Source organism: Felis catus, chromosome B1 (assembly GCF_018350175.1).
Source record: "Felis catus isolate Fca126 chromosome B1, F.catus_Fca126_mat1.0, whole genome shotgun sequence".
Classification (NCBI taxonomy): domain Eukaryota; kingdom Metazoa; phylum Chordata; class Mammalia; order Carnivora; family Felidae; genus Felis; species Felis catus.
Window position 1 is genome coordinate 149,361,881 of NC_058371.1, and position 27,345 is coordinate 149,389,225.

At 36.8% G+C, this 27,345-nt stretch overlaps 1 protein-coding gene across 1 annotated transcript; it reads left to right on the forward strand.

Moving 5' to 3' along the window:
- The first annotated feature begins 9,200 nt into the window (after positions 1–9,200).
- LOC101099294 (transmembrane protease serine 11B-like protein) lies at positions 9,201–26,081 on the forward strand. Its single transcript, XM_045056275.1, has 10 exons — positions 9,201–9,335; positions 15,310–15,425; positions 18,481–18,599; positions 18,696–18,763; positions 21,057–21,217; positions 21,925–21,963; positions 22,491–22,665; positions 23,775–24,034; positions 24,717–24,859; positions 25,717–26,081. The coding sequence occupies exons 1-10, from the start codon at positions 9,328–9,330 to the stop codon at positions 25,876–25,878; spliced, it is 1,251 nt and encodes a 416-aa protein (XP_044912210.1). The 5' UTR covers positions 9,201–9,327; the 3' UTR covers positions 25,879–26,081.
- The last annotated feature ends 1,264 nt before the right edge of the window (positions 26,082–27,345 follow it).

The window sequence follows — 27,345 nt, forward strand, 5'->3', positions numbered from 1 at the left end:
TTTCTTTATTATAAAGTAGGACTCAAATGACATGATGTCAAACCAAACCATAGCCAGGTGTGACAAGCTGGTGTTTTTCTCTCCCCACTCTCTTCTCAGGCAGGTGACACATATTAACTCTACCCCTTCCCTGCTTCGCCCCTCCCCTCTGGCAACCACCAGTTTGTTCTCTGTATTTATGAGTCTGTTTTGATTTGTTTGTTTTGTTTTTTAGGTTCCACATATAAGTGAAATCATATGGTACTTGTCCTTCTCTGTCTGATTTATGAAATATCTCTTTACTTGGATTCCAGGAAAAAAAAAGAGTACTTTTTTGCAATCTTTCTGTGTCATCAGCTATTCTTTCTCAGTTTGTACTGCCAGAACTTCTACTAGCTTTTCCCCAGCTCTGAACATTGGTGTGCCCCAGGACTCAATCCTCAGATCTCTCCTCGTCTCCACTTACACTCATACCCTACAACATCATATCCAGTCCAGTATTTTCAATACTAACTGCTTGCTGACAATTTCTAAATGTATTAACTTTAGTTCTGACTTCCCCTTGGATCTTCAGTAGCATGCCTAAAATTTCTACTTGAAGGTCTAATAAACAACTTATATTAGCATTTCAAAACAGAATTCTTCATATTTCCTGAGTCTTCTACATCTAAAAAAGGGAAAAGGTCCTGGAGTCATCCTGGGTAGGAATATATTTGAAATGCTATCCTTTGTAATTTTCCTTATTGGGTTTCATGTAGAACTTACAATTGGATTAGGAAAGGTCTATCCTTATCTTTGGAAATGCCTGGATACGTGGTTTTGACTCTTGGCTAAAATAAGGCCAAAGGATTTGTGTGAGATTTACATGAGGTTTAAAATCAGAAACTGTCCTTGCAGACTCTGAGCCAGTTTGTTTCCCAATCCAAGATCCTCTGGATCTTGATGTTAACAGAGTTTGGTGGTTCGATCTGGAGACAAAATATATATGTATGTGTGAATAAGGACAGTGGGAGTTTACATCTGTATATCTTTTGGTCTTCCAATGCTTGCCTGTATTCTCTCAATGTACTGTATCCTTTGCTTTTTTTTATGTAAGTATTCCCTATGGAATGTAAGTCTTATGCAAGCTTTATGTAAGTGTTCCCTGTGGAATCTTATGCTTCCTTTCAACTATGTAAACTTGTGAAATCTTTTTGAAGTTTAATATTTAAAAGTGCAGCAGTGGTGTGCTGAAACTAGCTTGTACCAATGTATGAGTTTAATGTTAAAATTTCAGGAATTATGTTAGCCAGTTGTGAAACACACTGCAGTTGAAAATTAAGAGTACTAAATACCCAAAACTCATCATGTCCTAATTATGTTACTACATTTTACTAGTACTTTGGGTCTTGAGGTTATTTACATCTATGGTATCTGTATGTTAAAAATAAATATAATAGAGTGCTATTGTTCATCCCTTCCCAAATTCATGTTCAGTGATATAATGTGCGTAGTTCTAAATTGTCCATGTTGTCAGTATTTACACCATAGAAATTGACCAATGTCACAAATTAGTTCCAAACCCCTAACCCTGACACCTGCTTTAAATACTTACCAGTACATCACTGAATGTACCTATTCTTCATTTATGCTTTAAAAAAAAACCACCAGATAATGCAACTGGAGCACAATTTCTATATCTTGACATTACAAACTGGGTTTTTGGTCATTGTGCCAGATGTTTTATTGAGTGCCTTAAGTGCTCATCACTGAGGTGAATGAGGCTTGATACTGGTTTTCATTTTTCATAATTTTAATGCAAAAGGAAGTTCTAGAAGAAGCTATCTTTGAAACATGTCATAATGATTTGTCAAGGACATTTCAGATTTGCAGTTTGTAGTGATTAAAGGATTCCAGAAAAGACAATTATTTATTATTACAATATGTTGTATCCTCTACAATTATTACATTTAATTATGGAAATAAAATAATTCTATCTTATTTTCTTATGTTGTTTCTTCAAAATATTTAATTATCTTCACTTAAAATTTGTCACAGTTGACATGGCTGAGTAAAAAAATTTTACTTACACTAAATATAGGAGTACGTATTATGTGAGAATCCAATTAAATAACCATCTCTGGTTTTAAAAGCCTATGTTTATACTCTTTAAGTCACATTTATCTCTGAAAAAGTGATTCAGCAAGGGAGGAATTACTAGCCAGGGTAATGGGAGATTGTCCTCACATTTTCCTTCTAGCTCACTGATAAAAGAAAATTAGGAGGAATCAAACAAAGCCACAATCAGAGGAAGGACAAAGTTTTAGTAATAGGGAGAATTAGTCTAGGAGCATCTCTTTCTCCTCCTTAATTAACATCCTACTCCACCCTAACCTCAACACCCTCAGAGAATAAAACCTAAACTCTGTATTATGACTTGTGAATCCATAAAAGCCTTGACTCACTCTTCCTATTCTTCATTCAAGACACAGTTCAGGTGTTACTTTACCTGGAAGCTTTTCCTGACATCCCCCGGCTGGTGCTCCAGATTGCCCCAGGTGTACATCTGGTCCTTATGCTTTCCACAAGATGCAAAACTTTTATTTATGCATCTGAATATCCTACTAGACCATGAGCTTCTCAAGGCTCTTTTTCATCTCTGTGTTCCTGGACCTGTGGCTGGTTCAATGGAGGTAATCATTGTGTCCAAAGGAATGATGCCAAAATGCACTGTTGGGATCTGGCTGTTACATATATTTCTGTTTTATCACCCATTGGGCCCTTGCATTTAACCTGTTCTCCAATCTCCTGTTACTGGAGATTTCTGAAATGTGCTATCCCAGGCCTTTCCAAATGATGTACTCCTTGTCTAGAATGTCTTTCCCTGATTTTTTTTTCTGGTAAACCCCTTCCATCCTTTAAAAATTATCTGACACCTTTGGGAGATTTTTATCCTTTGTGCTCTCATGGATTTTGTGCTTATTGTCATCAAGCCATCATCTCACCCTGGAAAGTCCTACAAAGCCAACAGATACGATTTATTTTTAGTCAGTATTAACTTGACCTGACTCCCTGGGAGCTTGTCTTTTATTGCCAATTTCACTTTTTTCCTCTACTCAGATCATATTAAGGACAAAGTTTTATTTCATTTCAATAAGCATATTTGAAAAAAAAATATTTCATAAATTAATACATCGATTTAAGTACACATATTAACATCCACTTAAATGTGAAGTATTATTTACTCTTCCTTTGAAGTATTAATGATATATTGAATTATCATTCTGTATTTTCTTTTTTTAAAGTTTATTTATTTAGTTTGGGAGAGAAAGAGACAGCACATGCATGCAAGTGGCAGAGAGAAGGGAGGAAGAGAGAATCCCAAACGGGCTCCACACTGTCTGCATGGAGACATGCTTGAACCCACAAACTGTGAGATAATGACCTTAGCTGGAATCAAGTGTCGGACATTTAACCAATGAGCCACCCAGGGGCGCCTCTGCATTTCATATTTTCACTCAATACTTTTTCTTGAAGTCTTTCTATATTGATCTACAATTGTATCAGTCATAGTTCAGAGCAGGAAAGGCTTGTTAAACAGAAAGGAGTTTGAAGCAGAAAACCATGTTGTCAAAAATTGTCATAACAGCTGGGGATGAAGGCTCTAGGCTAAGCCTCAAGGGTAATTCATAGAATAATGGAAAACTGATGCCAGGGGAAGGGATAGAAACTGGCATTTCTGACTTTAATAGTTAAGATCCAAAGAACAGAAAGCATCGGCAACACTTTGTTTTGTTAATAGTACCCTTCACTGTGCAAAAGCATTTTATTTTGGTGTGGTCTCAGTTTAATGTTGCTTTTGTGTCCCTTGCCTGAGGATACATATCTAGAAAAATATTTCTATGGCTGATTTCAGAGAAATTACTGCTACATTTTCTTCTAGGAGTTTTATGGTTTCCTGTCGTATATTTAGGTCTATAATCTATTTTGAATTTATTTTGTGTATGGTGTAAGAAAGTGGTCTAGTTTCAATCTTTTGCATGTAGCTTTCCAGTTTTCCCAGCACCACTTGTTGAAGAGAAAACCACTTGTTTTCCCCATTGTATATTCTTGCCTCCTTTGTTGTAGATTAATTGATCATATAATCATGGGTTTATTTCTGGGCTCTTTATTCTGTCCTATTGATTTATGTGTCTACTTCTGTATCAGTACCACACTGTCTTGATTGTCACAGCTTTGTAGCATATCTTGAAATATGGGATTGTGGTAACTCCAGCCCCATTCTTTTTTCTCAAGACTGCTTTGGCTATTCAGGGTCTTCTGCACAGCAAAAGAAACCATCAACAGAACTGAAAGGCAACTTCTTCAATGGGAGAAGATATTTGCAAATGATATATCTGACAAGGGTTTAATATACAAAATATATAAAGGGCTTATACAACTCAACACCAAAATAAAATGATCCAATTTAAAAATGGGCAGAGGACCTGAACAGACATTTTTCCAAAGAAGACATACAGATGGTCAACAGACATACTAATCATTAGGGAAATGTAAATAAAAACCATAATGAGATATTACCTTACAACTGTCAGAATGGCTAGAATGAAAAACGTAAGAAATAACAAATGTTGATGAGAATGTGGAAAGAAATGAACACTCATGCATTGCTGGTGGGAATAAAAATTGGTGCACCCATTGTGGAATATCGCATGAAAGTTCCTCAAAAAATTAAAAATAGAATTACCATATGACCCAGTAATTCTACTACTGGGCATTTACCCAAAGAATACAAAAACAATAATTCAAAAAGATACATAAACCCTTGTATTTATTGCAGCATTATTTATAATAGACAAGATATGGAAGCAACCCAGTGTCTACCCATAGATGAATGGATAAAGAAGATGTGATAGAGAAGATACATTGGAATATTACTCAACCACAAAAAAGAATGTGCCATTTAAATGTTGCCATTTAAAACAACATGGATGGAGCTAGAGGGTATTATGCTAAGCAAAATACATCAGAGAAAGACATATACTATATACTTTCACTCATATGTAAAATGTAAGAAACAAAACAAATGAACAAAAAAGAGACCAACAAAAAAAGACTTCTAAAAAAAAGTTTATTTATTTAATTTAGGGAGGAAGGGAAGAGAGAGAGGGAGAGAGAGAATCCCAAGCAGTCTCTGCACTGATAGCTTGATCCCACAAACTGTGAGATATGATCTGTGCTGAAATCAAGAGTCCAAAGCTTAACCAGCTGAACCACCTGGGTGTCCCCCCAAAAGATTCTTAAATACAGAGAACAACCTAGTGGCTGCCAGAGGGGAAATGGTGGGGTGAGGGGTGAATCAGATAAATGAGATCAATAGCACACTTATTTTTTTTTAAGTTTAATTATTTATTTTGAGAGAGAGAGAGAGAGCGCGCACATGAGAATGCACAGAAGGGTTAGAGAGGGGAAGAGAGAGAATCCTAAGCAGGTTCCATAATGTCAGCACAGAGCCTGATGTGGGGCTCAATCTTAGGAATCATGAGATCATGACTTGAGCCAAAATCAAGAGTTGAATGCTTAACCAACTGAGCCACTCAGATGCCCCAAGAGCACACTTATCTTGATGAGCACTGAGTAATGGATAGAATTGTTGAGTCACTAATTTTTGTACACCTGAAACTAATATAACACTGTATGTTAATTATACTTCAAAAGAAAAACAGGATAGAGGTTACTTTTGGGGGAGGGTGGGAGGCTAAGGCTGTGATAAGGTACTGGGGAGCGGTTGAGGTGGCAGACAAAGTTCCTTTTTTAAAAAAAAATTTATTTTGAGAGAGAGGGAGAGAGTGAGAGCGAATGGGGAAGAGGGGCAGAGGGGGAGAGAGAGAGAGAATCCCAAGCAGGCTCCACACTTGGTGCAGAGCCCAACTTGGGGCTCATGACCTGAGCCAAAATCGAGATTTGGTGCTTAACCAACTGAGCCACCCAGGTGCCCCCAAAATTCCATTTCTTAACCGTGACAGTGGATACGTGGATATTTTCCTTACACCAACTAACTCATTAAACTTATTAAGTAATACCGAAAGAAAGAAAGAAAGAAAGAAAGGAAAGAAAGAAAGAAAGAAAGAAAGAAAAAAGGAAAAGAAAGGAAGAGAGAGAACAACAGGGAGGGAGGCAGGGAAAAGAAAAAAGAAAAGAAAAGAAAAGAAAAGAAAAGAAAAGAAAAGAAAAGAAAAGAAAAAAGAAAAAAGAAAGCACCAGCACTGATGATATCACTGCAGCCTCCTGATACTCACAAGCTGCTCTGGTCTTTTGTCTCTAAAATTATTTCTTGGCCCCCAGAAAGCTGAAGAACAGACAGTGAAATGCTGCTACAGAACACATCATATATCCATGAGCTTTTACCAGCATAAATCCACAAGTGACCTCATTTCTGCCTTAGAAGGCATCTGACATGCTTCTCCCTTTCAAGTTTCATGTGAGTGGATCTAGCTGACAAAACCCAAATTGTAGCCAGAATCCTAAATGCAAAGGAGTCTGGGAGATGTCATGTTTAGCTTTCCAATCTCTGCAGCAGAAAAAGGGATCTTAGAATGAGGATGAGCACATCAACCCACTATATTTTACTATAACCTCTTTCCTTTTAACACCTAATAACATTCCAGAATATTGATACACCATTGTATGTTTGTTTAATTTTTTTTTGAGAGAGAGAGACAGACAGAGAGACAGACAGTGGGGAGGGGCAGAGGGAGAGGGAGAGGGAGAGGGGGATGGAGAGAGGGAGAGGGAGAGGGAGAGGGAGAGAGAGAGAGAGAGAGAGAGAGAGAGAGAGAGAGAGAGAGAGAGAGAGAATCTTAAGCAAGCTCCATGCTCAGCACGGAGCCCGACTTGGAGCTCAATCCCATGGCCCTGGGATCATGACCTGAGCTGAAATCAAGAAGCAGAGGCTTAACCGACTGAGCCACCGAGGTGTCTCAATATGTCATAGTTTATTTAACCGTTTTTCTTCCAATTAATAATTAGTTTCCTTTTTTTTTTTTTGCTATTGCAAACTTTTTAATAAATATTTTCATATAATCCTGGTTGATTACCTATGCCAGGATAGAAATCTAGGTGGATACCTAAAAGTGAAACTGCCTGGTTATAGGGGATAAAGGTATAAAATTAAACAGGTTCTCTCTCTAAGGTTGCTGCTTTGATTCTCCTACCGTCAACATATGGGGGCCCATTTCCCCACATGCTTACCAAATCTTAAAATAAAATGTTTGATCTGGGTAGTGCTGTATTATTGTGCTGATGTATATTTACATAATTATTAATGGATGATATTAAGCATTTTTTATATTGTCCATACACATTTCTTCTGTGAATATTCTTTTAAAACCCTATCTACACTTAATGCTGAGTTTTTAAAATATTTTATTAGCTTTTAGGAGATCTACATATATTTTGGTTGTTAATCAGTATTTTAAACATATAGTTTATTTACTGAACATCTACTGGATACCAAGCACTCTGATGATCATTATTAAAAATAGAAATACAAGATATAGTCTTTGCCTTTAAGTTCAAGCAGGTTACACTTTCACTGGGGTCATAGGACCATCCACAGGACATATTTAAGTAGAAATCAATACAACATAGATGATTAAATCTAAAATGAGCACTAATGACAGGAAATATTAGAAGCCAGAAAAAAAGAGATCAAAGAGAATAATACTTTACAGGAAAAGCTTCATGAAGGAAGTGGCAATTAGGTTGGACCATGACGCATGAATAAACATTGAATGGGTAGAAATGACAATCCTGAGAGTATTAAACAGCATGAATAAATGCATGGATGTAGGAAAACACTTGCCATTCAAGGAATGGAACTGTCAGAAATGGCTAAAGTCAAGTCAAGTTTCGGGCAAAGTCATTATTAAGGTAATACAATGTCCTGGATATTGTGCCAAGCACTTGGTCTCAGCTGATATAACAAACTTACAGGTATGATATTGTTAGACTGCATTTTTACCTATAAGAAAGCTGAAGCTCGAAAAGATTTATACCAATAGCTAGCTACCAGTAGACCTGGCATTGGGATAGAGGTCATGTCCTTTGTTTCACCAAACTACTGTGGAACAACATAAATAAAAAGAAATGATGTTCTAGAGAGCCTTGAATATTAACCAGAGAAATTTATATTTTATCCTGAAAGCAGTTGAAAGTTTTGAAGATTTTAAATAGATAAGTGTCATGAATATGTGTTTTAGGAAGATGATTCATGTTAATATCATCATTCAGGTCTCTGTTCAAAAGCCTCCTCTTCAGAGATGCCTTTCCTGACCACCCTAAAGATAGCTGCTACCCTCCACCCTCCCAACACACACATCACTCTCTATCCAATTGCCCTGCTTCATTGTCTTTATAACATATATAAATATATTAAATTATGCATTTACTATTTTGAGTGTTTATCTGTTTTTTCTCATTAAAGTGTAAGCTCCATGAAGACAGGGACTTTACCATATTCCTTGTTGTATTTCCACTACTAGGAACGATATGTAAACCTCAGGAAGTTTTCAACAAGTATTTATTAAATGAATGAATGAAGTGAATAAATGGTGAAATATATGAAAGATAGTGCCAATAGTCTATATATTTATATCCAAAATATCTTAATGACCTCCTGATTTTTTTGTTTTCATAAGAAGTTGGTGTCACCCAAAAGCCTAATCCATATTCATTTAGTAAAACAACTCTTGACTAGATTAATTAGTTCTATTTCCTATAAACAATTACCAAAATAGGACTGATATTTCTTACACCAAAACCTATCTCCACCTGCAAATCCATTTCTACAAAAGTATGTACACAGTTCCAGACAGAATTTTTAGATTAAGCATGTTTTAAATAGTAATGTTGTAGTAGAATTTTCATATCAAAAAAAAAACCACAACAAAATAATGTATATTTGTCATTTGTCAGAGACTGCTCTGGTGGATACAGCTGGTTTCACTGAGGAGGAGTTTTCCATGAAAGGAATGGATGGGGTTTGAGTCAGAACACTGATTCATCAAACTGTGGTAGTATTTCCTGGGTGGATCTCTCAGCGACCAATCCAAGTTATGTCTATTCTTTTTCTAAGTATCCAACTCAAAGATAATTTTCACGTCTTCCTTTAAACCACAGATCCATAGCTGTCATCAACACTTGCTAAACGAGTTTCCTTTTAATTGCTTTCTGCTATTGCACCCAACCCTTAAAACCCCAAGTATCATTGTGGTTAGCACAGTTACTGAGAACCACCGACCAGGACAAAGGAAGTGCAGAAGTTTCCTTTATCTTCATTAACACCAACAGCCATTATATCAGCACATTATGTACAGGTAAGTAGAGATTTGCTTGCCCAGAATTCTGACATAATTAGAATTAACTGTTTCGCCAATGACTCCCACCCAAGGGTTGCAGTAAAAATAACTCACTTTAGAGGGGGTTTGTAATATTTTTCTACAGCATTTTGGATTTTCTGCATGGAGACACTCCTGTCGCATATGTGCATTTGTGTCTGGAATCTGTAGTTTTATGTCATGTTTTGGAGAATGCTTCAGAAGGGTGACAGGTAGCTTAACATCCTATGAATGAAAAATGACGGTGTGACTGTTGTAGAGAGGAGGAAGCAGAGAGAAAAATTTCAGTTATAAACCAAATATTAAATTGTTATTAATGATGATTATTACTCCTCTGATTTGTTTAATGTCTTGTGTTTTCTAAACTGCTTTCATAAATATTGCCTTGATTCTCACAGTACCATTTCTTTATAGGTACACTCTGTAGAATTGCATATAAACCATGTATTTTTATCTGTAAAATGTTCATGAACTAGAATAGAATCATTATGCATAGACATGTGCTATTTATTTTCAAAGTATATAACTAGATAGTTATTATGTTAAGTGAACAGTGATCATCAATGCCATTTTGAAAATACACTTTTAGCTTACAAGACGTTTTCATCAAAATATATGCAAATAGCAAAATGAAGTGGAACTAATTATAAAATATTTAATGTTCAGATAAGTGTAAAATATAAATGCAGGCCTTACACAAATATTTCTCTTAAAATTTGCATCTTGAGTCAAATTTTTAGCCCTTTAAGTACACATACACACACACAAACACACACAATTTACAGTATCAGTATTCATGTAAAAATGTGATTAGAAAGAGCATACTCACAGAGACAGAATATACTGAGAACATTTTTTGAACTAAAGTAAATAATTTACTTTTGTGCAATTTCTTTATTAAAAATATCATGTTATTCATAACCCTGATGTTTTCTTTTAGCCACATCTCTGATTTATCAGTAAAGGAAAGGGTGATCATACACATTTAATAAGTGAAAAGTAAACAGCATAATTATTATTATTATTTTTTTAATTTTTTTTTCAACGTTTATTTATTTTTGGGGGGACAGAGAGAGACAGAGCATGAACGGGGGAGGGGCAGAGAGAGAGGGAGACACAGAATCGGAAGCAGGCTCCAGGCTCTGAGCCATCAGCCCAGAGCCCGACGCGGGGCTCGACGCGGGGCTTGACGCGGGGCTCAAACTCACGGACCGCGAGATCGTGACCTGGCTGAAGTCGGACGCTTAACCGACTGCGCCACCCAGGTGCCCCTAAACAGCGTAATTATTAAAAGACATCACTTTTATGCTGGATGGATGTGGATTTTTTTTTTTTTTTTTTTTTTTGGTTTTGGTTAGGTTTGGTTTTGTGTTTATAGTGTCCCTTCTTCTTTTTGTACACCTTAACACTTTTGTGAAGTCTTCACCTGAAAGATTTCAAAGGATTATTAATGCATTGTTTACAAGCACTCCTAGTTACTTAGAAAAGTTTCAAACCTTAATTTAGTGGTTAGTTTCAGGCTGAGGCGGGATTTGGAAACATGGTTGTTTCTGCAGGTGCTTTTGAGGAGACCTTAGTCAATTTTGTGGTTGCATTTGGGTGCCTAAATAATGAATAGCCAAGAGGAAGAAAAGAAACACTAGACATGGAAATAAAAACTTCAATGCCATATTATATCAATTTTAATTGTTTTCTTAGGGTTAGTTCTTTAGGACAGAACGGAAAAGGTCTCAGAAGAAAGTGATGTTTTAGATCCTTGCCAAGGTAGCATTGAGAATTCATGGCCAAGAGTTTGTTATTTTTGTATTTTTTAATGGCAAGATATAATTGATATTCTGTATCCTCTTATGTATCCTCTATTCAGTAATTCCCCTTATGTGATTTTTCAGAAGAATTTATAGTGTGCAGTACCAGAAATATTGGCTGAATAGCTGAGTGGTTTTTCTGCGTGGGAAGTATTTCATTTTTAAGCAGATATTTAATCTGCATCATGGTTTGTAAGATCTTTAGGTTATCAGTTAAAGGTAGCTACAACTGGGAGAAGCATCTGAGCTGGTGACAAGCAATAATCAAAATGGAAAAAGAGGATAGGCAACATAAATATGAAATTCTACAGCATTTTCAATGAAGGACAACTGGAAATTAGGAAGTGATTTCAGTCCTCCACTTTCAAGCCATAGTGTCTGGATGAATTCTAAGATAGCTTATTTGATCACATTTTAATAGATTTATTTATGTTCTTATAAAAATACCAGTTCTAAAACAGATTGCAAAGATAAAAGAAAAAAAATTGCCCAAATGTATATGAAGTCGTGTCCGGAGGTAAAGATCTAAAAATAAAACTAGACAAAACAAGAAATGTACCAGTATATCCCCAGTTAAGACACTCCTAAGAAAAGTAATTCGTGAGACTTTATGGGAGACAGAAAAGTAAGGAAAGGGTGTGGAGCAAAGATTAGAGAATCAAGCAGTGAGCAAAGTAGTCTTGGTGGAGCCAAATGCCTAGGAGATGAGGTAAGTACTTACCCATCTCTGAAAGGTGGACAAGATTTTGAATTGGACAGTTAAGAAACATATGCTGACAATGTAAAGTCTTTTGAGTGATTTCAAACAATGAGACTGTGAAATTCAGGAAAGCCACGAAACATGGAGATAAATTAGTTGTAGTCAGAATGGAAACAAATGTTTGCCTTGGAAAGAGAAGTGTCGATTCTGTACTATGTTTTATATAACAAGCACTGTAACTTACTAATTCAGTTTCACAGCTTTGTTTGTTCCCTGTTTTCAGATGAATCCTAAATTAACCCCAACTATGATTCCTCAGTTAACTACTGGTGTGACATCTCCATTTGTGTACTAGAAATTTAAATGTCTCTTAAATTCCAGATACATATCTCTTAGGCTTCATCTGACTCTCTTTTACCTATTCTTTACAAACATAGCTAACTAATTACCAAATTCTGACAAAGATTCTACTGTAAATGTTCTCAAATTCATCACTTTGTTTCTTTTCTTACTACCACAATCCAGAATGCTATCATTCCATTCCCATTGATTATATTAGCCTCTTTGCTCATTGGTCCTCCCCTTTCATTTTTCTCCCTCCTTTAAACTACAGTTATCCAGACTGAAGATTCATCTTCCTAAGCACTGCATGTCCTCATGTTAGTCATTTCCACCAGATAAAATCAAAATCTCTTCTGATTAGCACTGAAGGCCTTCCATAATTTGTAACCCTCTGATCTATTTATCCTGCAGAGTCTCATTGTCCTTGATATCCCTTGGCTTCATTTATATACTATTTCAACAAATATTATCAATAATGTGCTAGACACCACAATATGGCCTGGGTATAAAACAATAACATCATGAATAACAAATAATGACATGGGCCAGATGATAACAAGACCTCGACCAGAGGTGAAAAGACTGCCATGTAAAAATAAAAAATACTCTCAGTGTAGATCCATATTAGGGTGAGCCATGGAAGGCCTCAAGAAAGAGGAGATGACAGAGTTGAGGATAAAGTTTGAGTGGGGGCTCACTGGGTAGGCTTGAGGCAGACATTTTAGGCAGAAGGACCAGAGCGTGCAAGGCCATGGAGGTGTGGAAGAGTCTGGTTGTCTGTGGAACTCTGAGTAGTTTGAAATGGCTGAAACATAGATTAGAAACAGGTTGGGAATGAGATGAGATGGTGGAGGGCTTGTCTTAAGTCAGGGCACAAATCATATGTGGAAACACGAGGAAAAAGAAGGATGTGGGGTACAGATGAAGAGAAGTTCACAAATGTGATGATGGAGTTGTAAATATTCTCTTCTGATGCTTTTCATTTTCTTAGTGGACTAGGAAGTAAGGTTACCAGCTAAGCTTGAGAATGGGGCAAATGGTGCTGGAGGTTTGAGGTAAAAAGGAGAAGTATGAAGTCATTTTTTTTTTTTTTAGAAGCTTCATAAATGTTTACTAATGACCAACAGTTGTGTGGCCAACATTACCTTGGTGTTAGGCCAAGTCCCATTCCAGTTTCTTTTTTTTTTTTTTAATATATGAAATTTATTGTCAAATTGGTTTCCATACAACACCCAGTGCTCATCCCAAAAGGTGCCCTCCTCAAGCCTAAATGTCCATCAACTGATGAACGGATGAAGTCATTTTTAAAGAGAGTGGAAAAAATTCCGTAGAGGATGTATTTAAAACAACAACAACAACAACAAACTTGTTCTCCTGCAAGTATCAACCCAATTTATTTTTATCTGAGACCTAATACATCATACATACTCCTCTCCAATGCTGCTTCTAATCCGAAAACTCTAACAATATGTCCAGCTATATTAAGGTTTTCCAGTTTTGCCATGAAGATAGCATACAGTTTAGTAAGAATCTGTATCACTAACAGTGTTAAACTGAAGATTCTCAGACTCTTTTTGGGAATTTGAGTTAATTAGATCTGGGGTAGGATACCATAATCTGCATATGTAACAACCACTCTCAGGTGATTTTGATAAAGGCCATCCTCCAACCATACTTGGAGGAGCCCCAATATTTAAGACAAAATCTCAAAACCTTTGTGTGGCAACAAAGTCCTTGTTGTTGCCTCCTTATCAGGATTTTCCAGAGAAACAGAAACAAGGGGATATCTCTGTCTCTATTTCCTCCTCCTCCTCTGTCTCTTTCTCTCCTTTTCTCTGTCAATAGATGATAGATAATAGATCTATACAAATATATAGATACATAAACATAAGATATATCTATGTATCTAAGGTAGCTTCACACAGTTGTAAAGTTAGCAAGGCTGGAAACTCAGGCAGGATTTCTATGTCATACTTCCAAGGCAGACTGTTTTTTTCTTCTGATGAAAATCTCAGTTTTAGCTCTTATGGCCTTCACCTGATTGAATGAGGCCCACCCACTTGCAGAGGGTAATCTCCTTACAGTCAACTGATTAGAAATGTTTATTACAGCCACAGGATACTTTCATGGCAACCTGTAGACTCATGTTTGACCAAACAACCTGGCACCATAGCCTAGCTAAAATTGACATTTAAAATTAGACATTATAGGGGCGCCTGGGTGGCGCAGTCGGTTAAGCGTCCGACTTCAGCCAGGTCACGATCTTGCGGTCCGTGAGTTCGAGCCCCGCGTCGGGCTCTGGGCTGATGGCTCAGAGCCTGGAGCCTGTTTCCGATTCTGTGTCTCCCTCTCTCTCTGTCCCTCCCCCGTTCATGCTCTGTCTCTCTGTCCCAAAAATAAATAAACGTTGAAAAAAAAAATTAAAATTAGACATTATACTGTCCAGCTTTATCTTTGGTCAATCCATGACAGTTTGCAGCAAGAAAATTGAATTCCTGGATAGTAAGCTAGCAAGAAAGATGGACACTGCTCTCACCCAATATAGCACTTCATATTTGCATGTGTTCTCTGGATATAACAAGGACATAATAAAATAGAATTGTGATCATAATTCAAAAATTATGATAAGCTTTGGCATAAAGAACTTATAAGACATTTCTATTTTCCTCTCTTCTTCCTCCCCAACCTGGCAAGGTCTTCACTAGTCGATACTAACTCTGTCACTACCCCACTGGTCATGGGAGACAACTAGATGCTAAGTATAGATAACTTGACATTATCGTATTCCTGAAAAATAATTTCATAGCACAGATCCAAAGAGGTTTAATTGTAAATTTCTTTCCTTCTTTCTCTTCCTCCCCTTCCTCGTTTTTCTTTCTTTCTTTCTTTCTTTCTTTCTTTCTTTCTTTCTTTCTTTCTTTCTTTCTTTCTCCCTTCCCTTTCCTTACCTTACCTTACCTTACCTTTCCTGTCCTTTCTTCATATATCTTTTGCTACCCCTATGCCTAAATTGAGCTAATAAGGGTGAGCAAGAGTAAAGATTTGGAGTGTCTGTGACTTTTTTTTTTTTGATATACCTTTTTATATTCATATCCTTTACTTGCAGACCAGTCACAGCTTCCCGTCCATCTTTGCCACTATGGATGATTGCACTGATTGTGTTTGGAGTGTTGGCAATCCTGGGAATAACCATTGGTCTCCTGGTTCATTTTCTGGCAGTAGGTTGGTAAAGAACACATTTTTATTTATTTCAGTTTGTTGTAAACTTTATTTCCATTTCTACCAAAGACAAAGAGATAATTGCAAATAATAAATTATCTGTCTTCCTTTATTTTTTAAAAGTTTATTTTATTTATTTTGAGAGAGAGAGCATAAGCAGGGGAAGGGTAGAGAGAGAGAGGGAGAGACAGAATCCCAAGCAGGCTCTGTGCTGTCAGCACAGAGCCCCAAGCAGGGCTCTATCTCACAAGCCATGAGATCATGACCGAGCCAAATTCAAGAGTCAGACACTTAACCAACTGAGCCACACAGGTACCCCTCTATCTTCCTTTAAAATGGCCATCAGTGACCCAAGATCCCAGAAAGAAGCATTTGCCAAGCTCCCTATTGCAGACATCTTTTGTATATACACAAGTAAAAGAATATATATGATACAGAGACATGAATACACAGATAGACAGTTGATAGGAAGAAAAAGTAATCTACCGAGTTGGTATTAATATATGTTACCTTATAATTAAAATACTAAGACAAGAAAGACAAGAAAATTAGCATATGCTTACACTGCTCATTTTTCTCCCAACTTCCCAGTAGTTTGTTAGCAATATTATTCTTCTTATATTCTCAACCTTTATAATACTTCATTTGCAATCATAATTACTAGATGTTTTCTAAAGAATACTATGGGAAGTGATTCTAGGGGTGGGACATAGGGAGTTTGCAGCTTATATTCTGATTCATCATCTCAAACATTCTCTTATGCAGTCTGTTATTTTAACTCCATGGAACACTTGTCTTCAGTTTTTAACACAAGAAGCTGGGGTAGCCTTGAGGAAATCTCCTTAATATACAGACTCTCTGAACTATAATATAGTGATCCTGACGTCTTTCCTTTGTTCAACCCAACTCACCTCCAGAAGGTTGCCTTAACCGGGAGATTAGAGCACATATAATAAAAATGGCACATTAGTATGGATTCACATTTATTTTCACTGCTGTCATTCTGCAGGGTCAAAATAGGACCTTTGGAAATATTCCTTGTCTTTTTTCCAGGCCCTGAAGTCTCATTATACTAATAATAGAGTCATTGAGAATTTAAAAAAATCCTCAATGAACTCAGCTTGTGAGGAGATGTATCTCTGATATGTATCATTTTTCAGCCTAGTTTATATTTCACATTTGGGGGAATATTTGCTTCATAGTTTTTAGCCTGGAGTTGTGTCTTTCTTTTGTTTCCTTGGAAATGAGCACTTTACCCTTGTCTTTGGGTGTTTTTATAAGTTAGAGGAAGGAGAACATAAAAGAAATGCCTTAACTCTGTCAGATTTAAATAGAAGTGTTCTCATAATTTATGCTTAAAATATTATCGCACTTCAGAACACTGCACAAAACCAAAACCAAAAATGTGTGTGTGTTTGTATGTGTGTGTTACATGTAAGTTGCAAGTTTTCTTTATAGAAATAAGTTCTAAGTAATCAAGTCATGAAAAAGTCATAAAACAATTTCTTTCTGTCCCTTATCCATCTCAATTCATATTGGCATTTGAACCACTTATAGAAATGGGAATATTAATCATAAGGTGCAGATGTGCCTTATGGATATCTCATCCCTAAGGGTTGTTTTCATTTCACCAGGTACCAACAGATCTCAGTGACTGATTTCACAGTGACCTCAGCATAGTGAGCCATCTCTGTGGCTGAATGCTGTGTGGAATTAAATTAATACTCAATTCCTTGTTTTAGGGTATGGTTTCTTAGTCTTAATGTCTTAGACATTAAATGTTTAGTTTATCCACTGGCTCTTGGAAAAGTGCTCCATGCAGTTGTAATAAAAAGTTTGTTATCTTGTCAATTTATTAGCCTACACTGAGGAATATTCATGGCAGCCTAATTATCATAGTAGGTAGAAATATTTAGGAATCTAAAAAAAGAACTGAAAGATACACTGTGAACACTGAATTATAAAAAAAGAAATTTGAATAGTTTAAAGATCTATGTTTTACTACTTATGTTAATATCTAATAAGCTACCATTGCAAAGTTCGGTCTCTATAGTAAAAGATCCATGATCCCCAGACAAACTAACTATAATTAACAATGTTGGTTCACAAATTATTATTCATAAACAACCCATTTCAGCATTTTGTTTAGACGTTTCTGGCTTCTTTTTTTATCACACTTCTCACTGTAAAATATTTTCACCACTTATAATAGAAAGTCATATTTAATTTTAATTATGGTGCTTTCCTTCTCTGCATTTGTATAGAACCTGCAATTAGATGATTAATGTTTTTAATTATATCCTTATTAGTACCTTGTGTAATGATTTCAACCATATTGAGCCTGTCACTTCCATCACATAGTCTTCAAAAGCAATGATCATATTGCACAATAGTATTAATATTTATTCAGTGCTTACTATATGCTAGGTGTTGTTATATAGCATCTAGAATATTTATAAGTGCTTAAGTGCTTAGTATCTATCACATATTAGAGGTAAGATATATCACATGTCTTACCTCTAATAGGTATCTTAGTATCTATGAGAATTTAAGAAGGAAATAAAATGGATTAGGTGTAGTCTTTGTACTCAAATCGAATTTTTGTTGATTCTTGGCTTTTAGTATCCATATGATATTAGTCAAGTTACTGAATATCTCAACACCACATTTTTCCAGAAAAAAAGGGGTATACTTCATATGTTCTTTTATAAAGTATCTTCTCATGGTACATACTTAATAAATGGTAACTATTTTTACTCATAGTTTAATAATTATATGACAGAAATCTCACTTACAGTATATAGTTCTATCTGTCTCAATCAAGATATTACTCTTCTTGCTGACTTTTGTCTCTATCTATATATGCTGCATTATTGGTCCCGTAAACACTTTTCACAATGCCCAGGATATCTAACCGGCTGTGCCAGAAAGATTCACAGGCTTTATCAATGTCTAACATGAGCACAATATTTACTAGTTGATATTACTATGTAATCTGTATCTGCATTTGAAATCCATTTCACCTAAATAATTCTTGGATGATGTTTTTATCTCACAGAAAACACGACTTACTATTACCAAGGTAGCTTTGAAGTGCTGGATATCCCATACAACAGAAATTATCAAAGAGAGACATCACCAGAAAATAACTATCTTAGCAAAATTCTTGAGACTAAGGTAAACTGGTATTTTCCTATATTTATTTCATTGTTAGTTCTCTGAAATATAAATATATTATTGGAATATGACGTTTGATTCTGTTCTCTTTAACAGATGGTTGATGCATTTCAAAGTTCTAGCATTTACAGACAATATATCAATTCTCAAGTCATCACACTGGTGTAAGTAACTAATAATAGCAGTTAGAAAAGAGATCAACTCATTCATACATACATATTTCAAGCACCTCTGTGAAATGTCACAGTCATTAGCCAATAAGTTACTAATATAGTATTATCGTAAGTTAAATGCCAGACTAATTGTTCAATATAAAACCAAAGCAAAGATGGGGCTATCTAGTTTTATCCACTGGATCTATTGAGAATGTGTTATTCATATAATGCGTTAAATTATAGTTGCCTCATCACTCAAGCTTCTTAAGTTTTTATGTCTAGCAAATAGTAGGTGATCCCTTAGACCAATGTTTGATAGTCTAAAATTTTTATTTAGTAGTTGTGTAAATACAGACCCTGTTTTCTCATGTCTTTCTTTTTCCTTTTTTGGTCTTATGTAAATCTATTTAATGACTCATGTCCTTCTACTTGCAAATCAGCCAGACACCTTGTGGAACTACCCTAGAGTTCTTACAGGGTAGAAAAGAGCATATCTACATCAGGCTTTGATGTCAAGGAAGTCCTTGTAGCCACCATAACAAGAAGTAAAATAGCTATCGTATGTGGGTTTAGAGTAGCACGGAATAGCAGAGGGAGAAGTTAGGCAACTTGATCCCAGTCTTTACCACTTAGTAATCCCAGAGTCATTAAATCACTTTGACTCTATTTACCTCTCTGTGAAATACTGTCATAGCACCTTCGCTGCCTCTCTCACGTAAATGCACTTAGGGTCAAAGAAGGTAATGCGTATGGAAAGATATGTAAATAAACACATTTCCAGTGAAGGCAATTACTGCTTTTACCTTCATCAGTGTCACCAGCTATGCCTGCTCCTGGAATTCATGGGACTCCTGGAATTGCAGAACACATCAAGATCTCCACTACAATTAACCTTGAGAGATGATTTTAGTATTGGAAAGAGATGGGAGCTAAAATTGAAGGGCCCAGGTATCTTTCAGAGAAGTCTGCAACCACTGCAATCACTTCCAAAGGAAGTGATGGAGAGGCTACAGGACAGACGTTTTCATTTTGACACCCCTTTCTATGATAATCAAACCTGCATGAGCTGAGTGCTTCCTAGCACTGATTATTGATTTATATGCCAAAAGGTTAATCATCTGTCAGGGAGAGCCAAAGCATAAAAATGCCACTTTGGACACTATCCTCAAAGCTGTTTGACAATTCCTACATGTCCACCCGTCACCTTCTTGGGTTGCTTACCCCTATCTGAATTCCAAACAAATCTTCCCTGAATGCCATGGTCAGGTTCATCTTCCTCAAGCACAGTTTTATTCAACAACTTCTCTTTACTTCTATCTCTTGGCTCACATTAAAAGTCCTCCTCCATCTGAGCCCAATCTTAGACACTGCTGTCTCTGTGACTTGGCACAGGGAGACAAAACAGTGTAAAGACTCTGGGTTATAGAGTCAGTTGTACTGAATCTGATTTGAGTTTAGTAGCTGTATAATCTTGAGCCTATTAGGTAACCTGTCAGAGCCTCCGTTTTTCCTTGTCTACAAAATGAAGGCAATGATACCCATGCTGCAGGCTTGTTGTGAAGTCTAAGTGTGACAATAAATGTGAAAATAAGTACCTAGAACACAGCAGATCCCCAGTAAATGCAAATTAATGATTGCTATCCAGTTATTCTGGAGTGTTACTCTTCTTCTCTACCTGATGAAATTGTCTGCTTGATGTTGAAGTAGTGATAAAAACACTTTAAAGCCCAGGGTGTATGCCACCTCTTTCATGAAAATTTCTCTAATTCTTTAAATAAAAAATAACTTATCCTTCCTCTATTTGCAGATAAGACAAAATAAATATTATCCCTTCTGCCTCATTTATTGTAGTCATTTCTATACATGTCTAATTTCCTAGAAATCTGGAAATTCTTGGAGGGTAGGAGCCATGTCTTAGTCATGCTTGCATCACCGACTAGCACCCATTCCAGTCACTTGTCTATAGCAGTTGCCCAATAAATGATTGATGAATACATGAATAAGCGAGCCCAGTTCTTACATGATATTTCCACCCTGTGCCGCAGGCCTTTCCTACTTTTCAGATTTGTAGAACTACTTGTCCTCTAAGATGAATGCTGTAGCTGCTTGCATACTGTCACCAGGTAAAGGTAGGCAGATGGATGATCCTGTGATTAACCAAAAGTGAAGGTACTGCACAAACCCATAAAAAGACAGAAGATATAAAAATATGAAAGATCAGGGAATGAGGAAGGAAATGCTATTTTCTTAGCAACATAAGAAATATGCTTATCTTGTTGAAACATACTTATCTTGCTTCCAGTCCTCATAACAACAGTCTAACTGCACATATATGGCTGATATTCAAGGCTCCCAGATCAATGAAGGAAAACACCAGAAGAAGAATTGAAAGTGTCTTACATCAGATGCTGAGAAACCACGCAGGCTCTCTGACTACAGATCCTAATTCTCTTAGGCTCAAGGGTAAGCTTATGAATTAAATGGGAGCAGTGTTATTTCATCTTTTTATTTCTAACATATATCACAAGTACCAGGAACAAAGCTGATCCTGAATTTTTTAAATGAATAGGCCATTATTTTATTTCAGAGCAATAATTTGTATTCTTCATTACTAAAAACATTATAATCAAATCATAATAATACCACACTTTAAAGCACTTCTGGGAGAAAAGCTGCTTCTGATTATAAAGCAAATAGTAAGACTTTGAACGTCCTTATAAGTAACAGTGTGTCTTGTATATATTTTTCATGATCTCCTATAAACTTCAAAAATATCAAACAATCTGCCATTATAAGACAGGTCAGTTTTTAAGTTATTTTTGTCTACTGACAGGAATCAGTTTCACTTGTGGGTCTTTTTGATCTTCTAAGAAAAGATACTGACTGTTTTCCACCTCAGGTGATAAAGATTATATTCCAATTAAATAAAAATGAAGTCTCTCATTTGGAGCTATGGAGGTGGTATTTCCATATCATACATTTGCATATAGTAAAAGAACAATTCAAATAAACCAATATTCTCTCCTTTCTACTAACACTTTCTCCTGAGATTCAAAATTATTTCTGACCTCTTCTCTGCTGAACCTAGCTAGCATCTTACTCCATTGGCTCCAAGGTCAATGGCTTATGCTAGGTATTATATTTACCATGAGCTTTTTGTTCTATTTCAGAAATCAGTAAGGTTGATGCTGAAAAGATTATCAACAACCGTAAGTTCAGATACTTCTTAATTAAATGTGTGAGATGATCTAAGACATAACAGTCAAGATTTGTTACTGTTGGCTAGTTACAATTCTAACTAGGTACCTTACATACAACTCATTTAATCCTCACAACAATCCTAAAGATAGATATTATTTATTATCATTCCATGTTAGAGTTGGGGAAACTGAAGCACAAAGAAGTGAAATAATTTGCCTAAATTCAACCAGCTTGTGAATGGTGTGGTCAGAATTCAAACCAGGGAGTCTGGTTGCAGAGCCCATGGACTTCACTGTGAGTTTATCTGCCTCCAAGAGCTCTCATATTCTCCAGGTGCTGAGGTATCTTGGAGATACTGTGCTGGGTATGGAGGTGATCTAGGGGTTGCTAGTGATTCCTTTGCAGATTACATCCTGTTCTCTTCAGTGCAAGATATTGTCAGATAGAACCATACAAGAATAACTCAGCTCAGTTTCTGCTTTATAATCAAACAAGTGTCTTCCTACTCTCAATGGAACAAAACTGACTCTGACAGGCTGTGGGACACGAGCAAGGATGTCAGCTACGTATGATAGAATCAAAGGAGGTTCCAATGCTCAGAAAGGAGAATGGCCTTGGCAAGCAACTCTCAAAAAGAATGGCCGACACTACTGCGGGGCATCTTTGATCAGTGAAAGACACCTGGTGACTGCAGCTCACTGCTTTCAAAAGTAAGTTCATCATGTTGCTCAAGGATAGGGAGACCAAAGACTGGAACTGGGCCGGTTCACACTTGTTATCTCAGTTAATTATCAATAGCTCTCTTCTCAAGTGTCCTGGTTTGGAAAACAAATTATATGCGAAGCCAATCTAAGATTTTCCTGCGTTACCTGTAAGAATGGGAAGAGTCATTCATTCTTGATACGGCATTTTTTTCTCACGTGATTCTTATCTCTCATCACTTTATACTGCAGACATCCTTAACTACTCGTGGTTGCTAAAACACATCATCCTGTTTCATAGCTTCCTCACCTTCTGCACATACCATCCCCTTCTCATTTTTTAGGCAACTCTGACCCAGCTCTATGGTCTCACCCAAAATGCTACTTCCCTCAAGAAATTTCTGAATACTACTTGGCAATGAGAAAGAATGATATATGGCCTTTTGTGGCCACACGGATGGAACTGGAGAGTGTGATGCTAAGTGAAATAAGTCATACAGAGAAAGAGAGATACCATATGTTTTCACTCTTATGTGGATCCTGAGAAACTTAACAGTAGACCATGGGGGAGGGGAAGGGGAAAAAAAGATAGGGAGGGAGCCAAACCGTAAGAGACTCTTAAAAACTGAGAATAAACAAGGGTTGATGGGGGGTGGGAGGGAGGGGAAAATGGGTGATGGGCATTGAGGAGGGCACCTGTTGGGATGAGCACTGGGTGTTGTATGGAAACCAATTTGACAATAATTTTCATATAAAAAAAAAATATCTGTTCCCTAGAGCATGCAGATTTAAGTCCACCTGTTTTCTTGTCCCACTAATTATACACAAATCACTTAAGCAATTAGAACTGTCTGTGTTTATTCCCATCCTTCATTATATTTAAGTTTCTGGAAGGTATGGCTATTAATTTTTATTTCTATATCCCCGCTGCTTTACACAGTATATGGTATAGGGAGGGACTCAAACAGTTTTTTAATTTATGAAGAAAATCAGATTGTATCACTGCTAATGAGCTATGGCACAAGGGAATATTAATGTCATTAAAAAGTACAGTAGATGAAGGCCATGTTTCTACTATTTTGAAATAAATACAAAATATATAATTTTTGCTCTTTCAGGACAAACAATCCAAAAAACTATACTGTCAGCTTTGGCACCAGAGTAAATCCCCCCTATATGCAACATCATATTCAACAAATTATAGTTCATGAAGACTACATCCCGGGTGAACATCATGATGATATTGCAATTATACAGCTCACTGAAAAAGTCTTATTCAAGAATGATGTACATCGAGTTTGTCTTCCTGAAGCCACACAGGTTTTTCCACCAGGTGAAGGAGTTGTTGTTACAGGATGGGGAGCACTTTCATATAATGGTAAGTCCAGTGAAAATTTAACAGTGTGTCAGTACAAAAGCACGAAAAATGGTGGGCTAGGCACAGAGTCAAAGGCATCATTTATTTCAGGATGCCTACTTCTCCCAGGCAATATCTCAGGAAATGATGTGTATGGACTTATGGCTTTGCAAATTGCCTTGGTGTGGAATGTTCTGTGAGACCAATTGATTGTAGAAATTCCCTAACCTGGAGAAACTAACTGAGAAAGTTCTGGTTCAAAGATATAAGGAGAGAGATAAGGACATAGAAAGGCAGTATTTAAAAGATTTCAAGGGGCGCCTGGGTGGCGCAGTCGGTTAAGCGGCCGACTTCAGCCAGGTCACGATCTCGCGGTCCGTGAGTTCGAGCCCCGCGTCAGGCTCTGGGCTGATGGCTCAGAGCCTGGAGCCTGTTTCTGATTCTGTGTCTCCCTCTCTCTCTGCCCCTCCCCCGTTCATGCTCTGTCTCTCTCTGTCCCAAAAATAAATAAACGTTGAAAAAAAAATTAAAAAAAAAATAAAAGATTTCAAATGATTCTTTGAAGATGTCCTTTCATTGGTTCAGGTGAGGGAAATGAGTAGGCAAAAGTCAAATACAGGTTTTATGCACAGAGGATAAAGCAAGTTTTCCATCCTGCTCTGTTTTAGAACAGCTCTTTTACTAATTTGTATACTTCCTTTAGGTAAATACCCAGAGGTACTTCAGAAAGCATCTGTGAAGATTATTGACACAAATACCTGTAATGCTCAGGAAGGATATTATGGTATGGTATTGGACACAATGCTATGCGCTGGGTACTTGGAAGGAAATATCGATGCCTGCCAGGTAAGTCTGGACGCTAGTCACATTGACCATCAGTTACAAATAACTATTATTTTATGAAAGTCATCAATACAAAGACAATTTCTATGCTTCAGTTAATTTGCATTTTGACAATCCTGTTAAACTCTTCCAGCTAAAGTAATTCTCCACTACATGCAATATATGTTTATAAGAGTTTAACAAACACATAAGTTAGACTTACTCTGAGCCAAACACTGATTGCAGTTTTTTACAAATAATTCATTTAATCCTCAGACAACATTGTGATGTGGGTACTATCATTATCATTTTATAGATGAGAAAACCGAGGCAGAGGAAGGTAAAGTGATTGGTACAAGATCACACAGCTAGTAACTGGGAGAGCTGGCATATAAACCAAAGTAGTCTTGGATCACAGTCCATAATCTTAATCACATTTCAATAAAAGATCAGTCTCAGAAAATTTTAATCTACTTCCAGCCTATTTCTCTTTCCTTCTTAGCCTCCTCATGGCTAGGGTTCTGGCTACTTTTCTCAGATATAAAGCCCGGTTTTCCAAGTACATCTATAATATTTGTTTCCCAAAAGCTTTCTCATAGAACTAGCTAACTAGTTTCTCATAGAACTAGCTAACTAGTTTCTCATAGAACTAGATAACTTATCAGTTCATGCCTGCAAGGTTCAGGTCAACACCAAAGAGTCCCAGAGAATATAATCTGGCCAAAAGTGAGGTTAAGGGTGATGCAGGGATTTACACCATACATTTTCCTATGGTCTGTATGAAAGATGAGTCACAAACTTTATCTGGGCTTATCACTTAGTGTAAGTAAAGTATCTGGAAGTTAATTCTCATAATGATAAATATTATTTGTCTTATTTAGGGTGATTCTGGAGGACCACTAGTTCATCCTAATTCTCGAAATATTTGGTACCTTGTTGGAATAGTGAGCTGGGGAGAAGAATGTGGTAAAATCAATAAGCCAGGTGTCTACATGCGAGTGACTGCCTACCGCAACTGGATCGCCTCCAAGACTGGTATCTAAGAGAAAAGCATCTTGTAGCAACTATCTGAAGTCATTTTCACCTAAGGTTACTCCAAACCTTAGCTAACATGCATTTTAAATTAGTGTGTACAGTGGCTGTTTTGAAAGAACTGTGGTCCTGAGGGAGTATTTATGAACTTTAATTTTAAGCAACTTACAAAACAACAAATCTAATGTTTAGTCCAGAAAGGCCTAAGCAAAGAAAATGCTCCTATCAAAAAAAGGACTATTCCTATTTTACTATTTCATGAACCCACATCATGGCTATCTCACCATAGAATAAAGCTCTTGGTTTTAGTCATTCAGACTTTTTTTCAATTATGAATGTATATCCTCCCAACTCAGTGGCAGCACTGTGAGAAAGTGGAACCAACCCTTTCTGAGGGCTGGGTTGGAACATGCTCTATCTGCCTTCATATCATAGCTTTTGAGGAAAGGGTATGGTTTTGAACTGACTCAGGTCAGAATTTAGGCACTGACTTAGAGTCTCTCATTTGAACGGGGGTCTTGATCAGCTTTTAAAATCACTGGGAAATAATTTCACTGTCAGTAAAACTATGCAAAATACATTTTAGACCTATAGAGACCATGTACACTAATTCTTCAGTGTTGATACAGGTTTTTGTGGAAATTCCTCATTTGCAACACATACAAAAATAAGTAGCTATGAACCATGAAATGTACAATGTATTTTAATAAAAACAAATTTAAAAGCAGACTATCTTTGCTCAATGACAAATTTCTTTCTTATTTTCTTTCTTTCTTTCTTTCTTTCTTTCTCTCTCTCTCTCTCTCTCTCTCTTTCTTTCTTTCTTTCTTTCTTTCTTTCTTTTGTGTGTGTGTGGTTTTCTTTGTTTGGTTTGGTTTTATTCTTTAAAAAAATTTTTTTTTAAGTTTATTTATTGTTGACAGAGACAGAGTGCGAGCACAAGCTGGGGAGGGGCAGAGAGAGAGGGAGACACAGAATCTGAAGTAGGATCCAGGCTCCAAGCTGTCAGCACAGAGCCTGATGTGGGGCTCAAACTCACAAACTGTGAGATCATGACCTGGGCTGAAGTCAGATGCTTAACTGACTGAGCCACCCAGACGCCCCTTGTTTCGGTTTATTCTTAAAAAGGTCTTTTGTAGGTGGCTTTTCTTCTTTCTTTGTTATTATTTTCACTTGGTCCTTGGCTTGGGAAAAAGTTATACAGTAGTTAAAAAGCTACCTCCAGGCTACAGGGAGAGGCTCAGGCAGGCCAGCGGGGATGCAACAGGTGGGTCCCTCATTACTAGATGCAAGAAGCTCTCAGTCATGCCTGTGGATGAGGCCGGCCAACCCAGGGTTGAGGCCTGCCCGCCTGAGAAGTTTGGTCAGGTGGTTGCTCATCTTCTGGGTGAGCTTCAGTTAACTGCCTAGGAAATGGTTCTCTAGGAAGCCACTGAGTTGGGAGTATGTGTAGGAGAACCCAGGGCTTGCAAATCCAC

Coding starts and splice junctions, on each gene's coding strand:
- LOC101099294 (XM_045056275.1), top strand. Junction 18,600..18,695: donor GCAAAATTCTTGAGACTAAG/GTAAACTGGTAT, acceptor TCTCTTTAACAG/ATGGTTGATGCATTTCAAAG. Junction 22,666..23,774: donor GCAGCTCACTGCTTTCAAAA/GTAAGTTCATCA, acceptor TTGCTCTTTCAG/GACAAACAATCCAAAAAACT.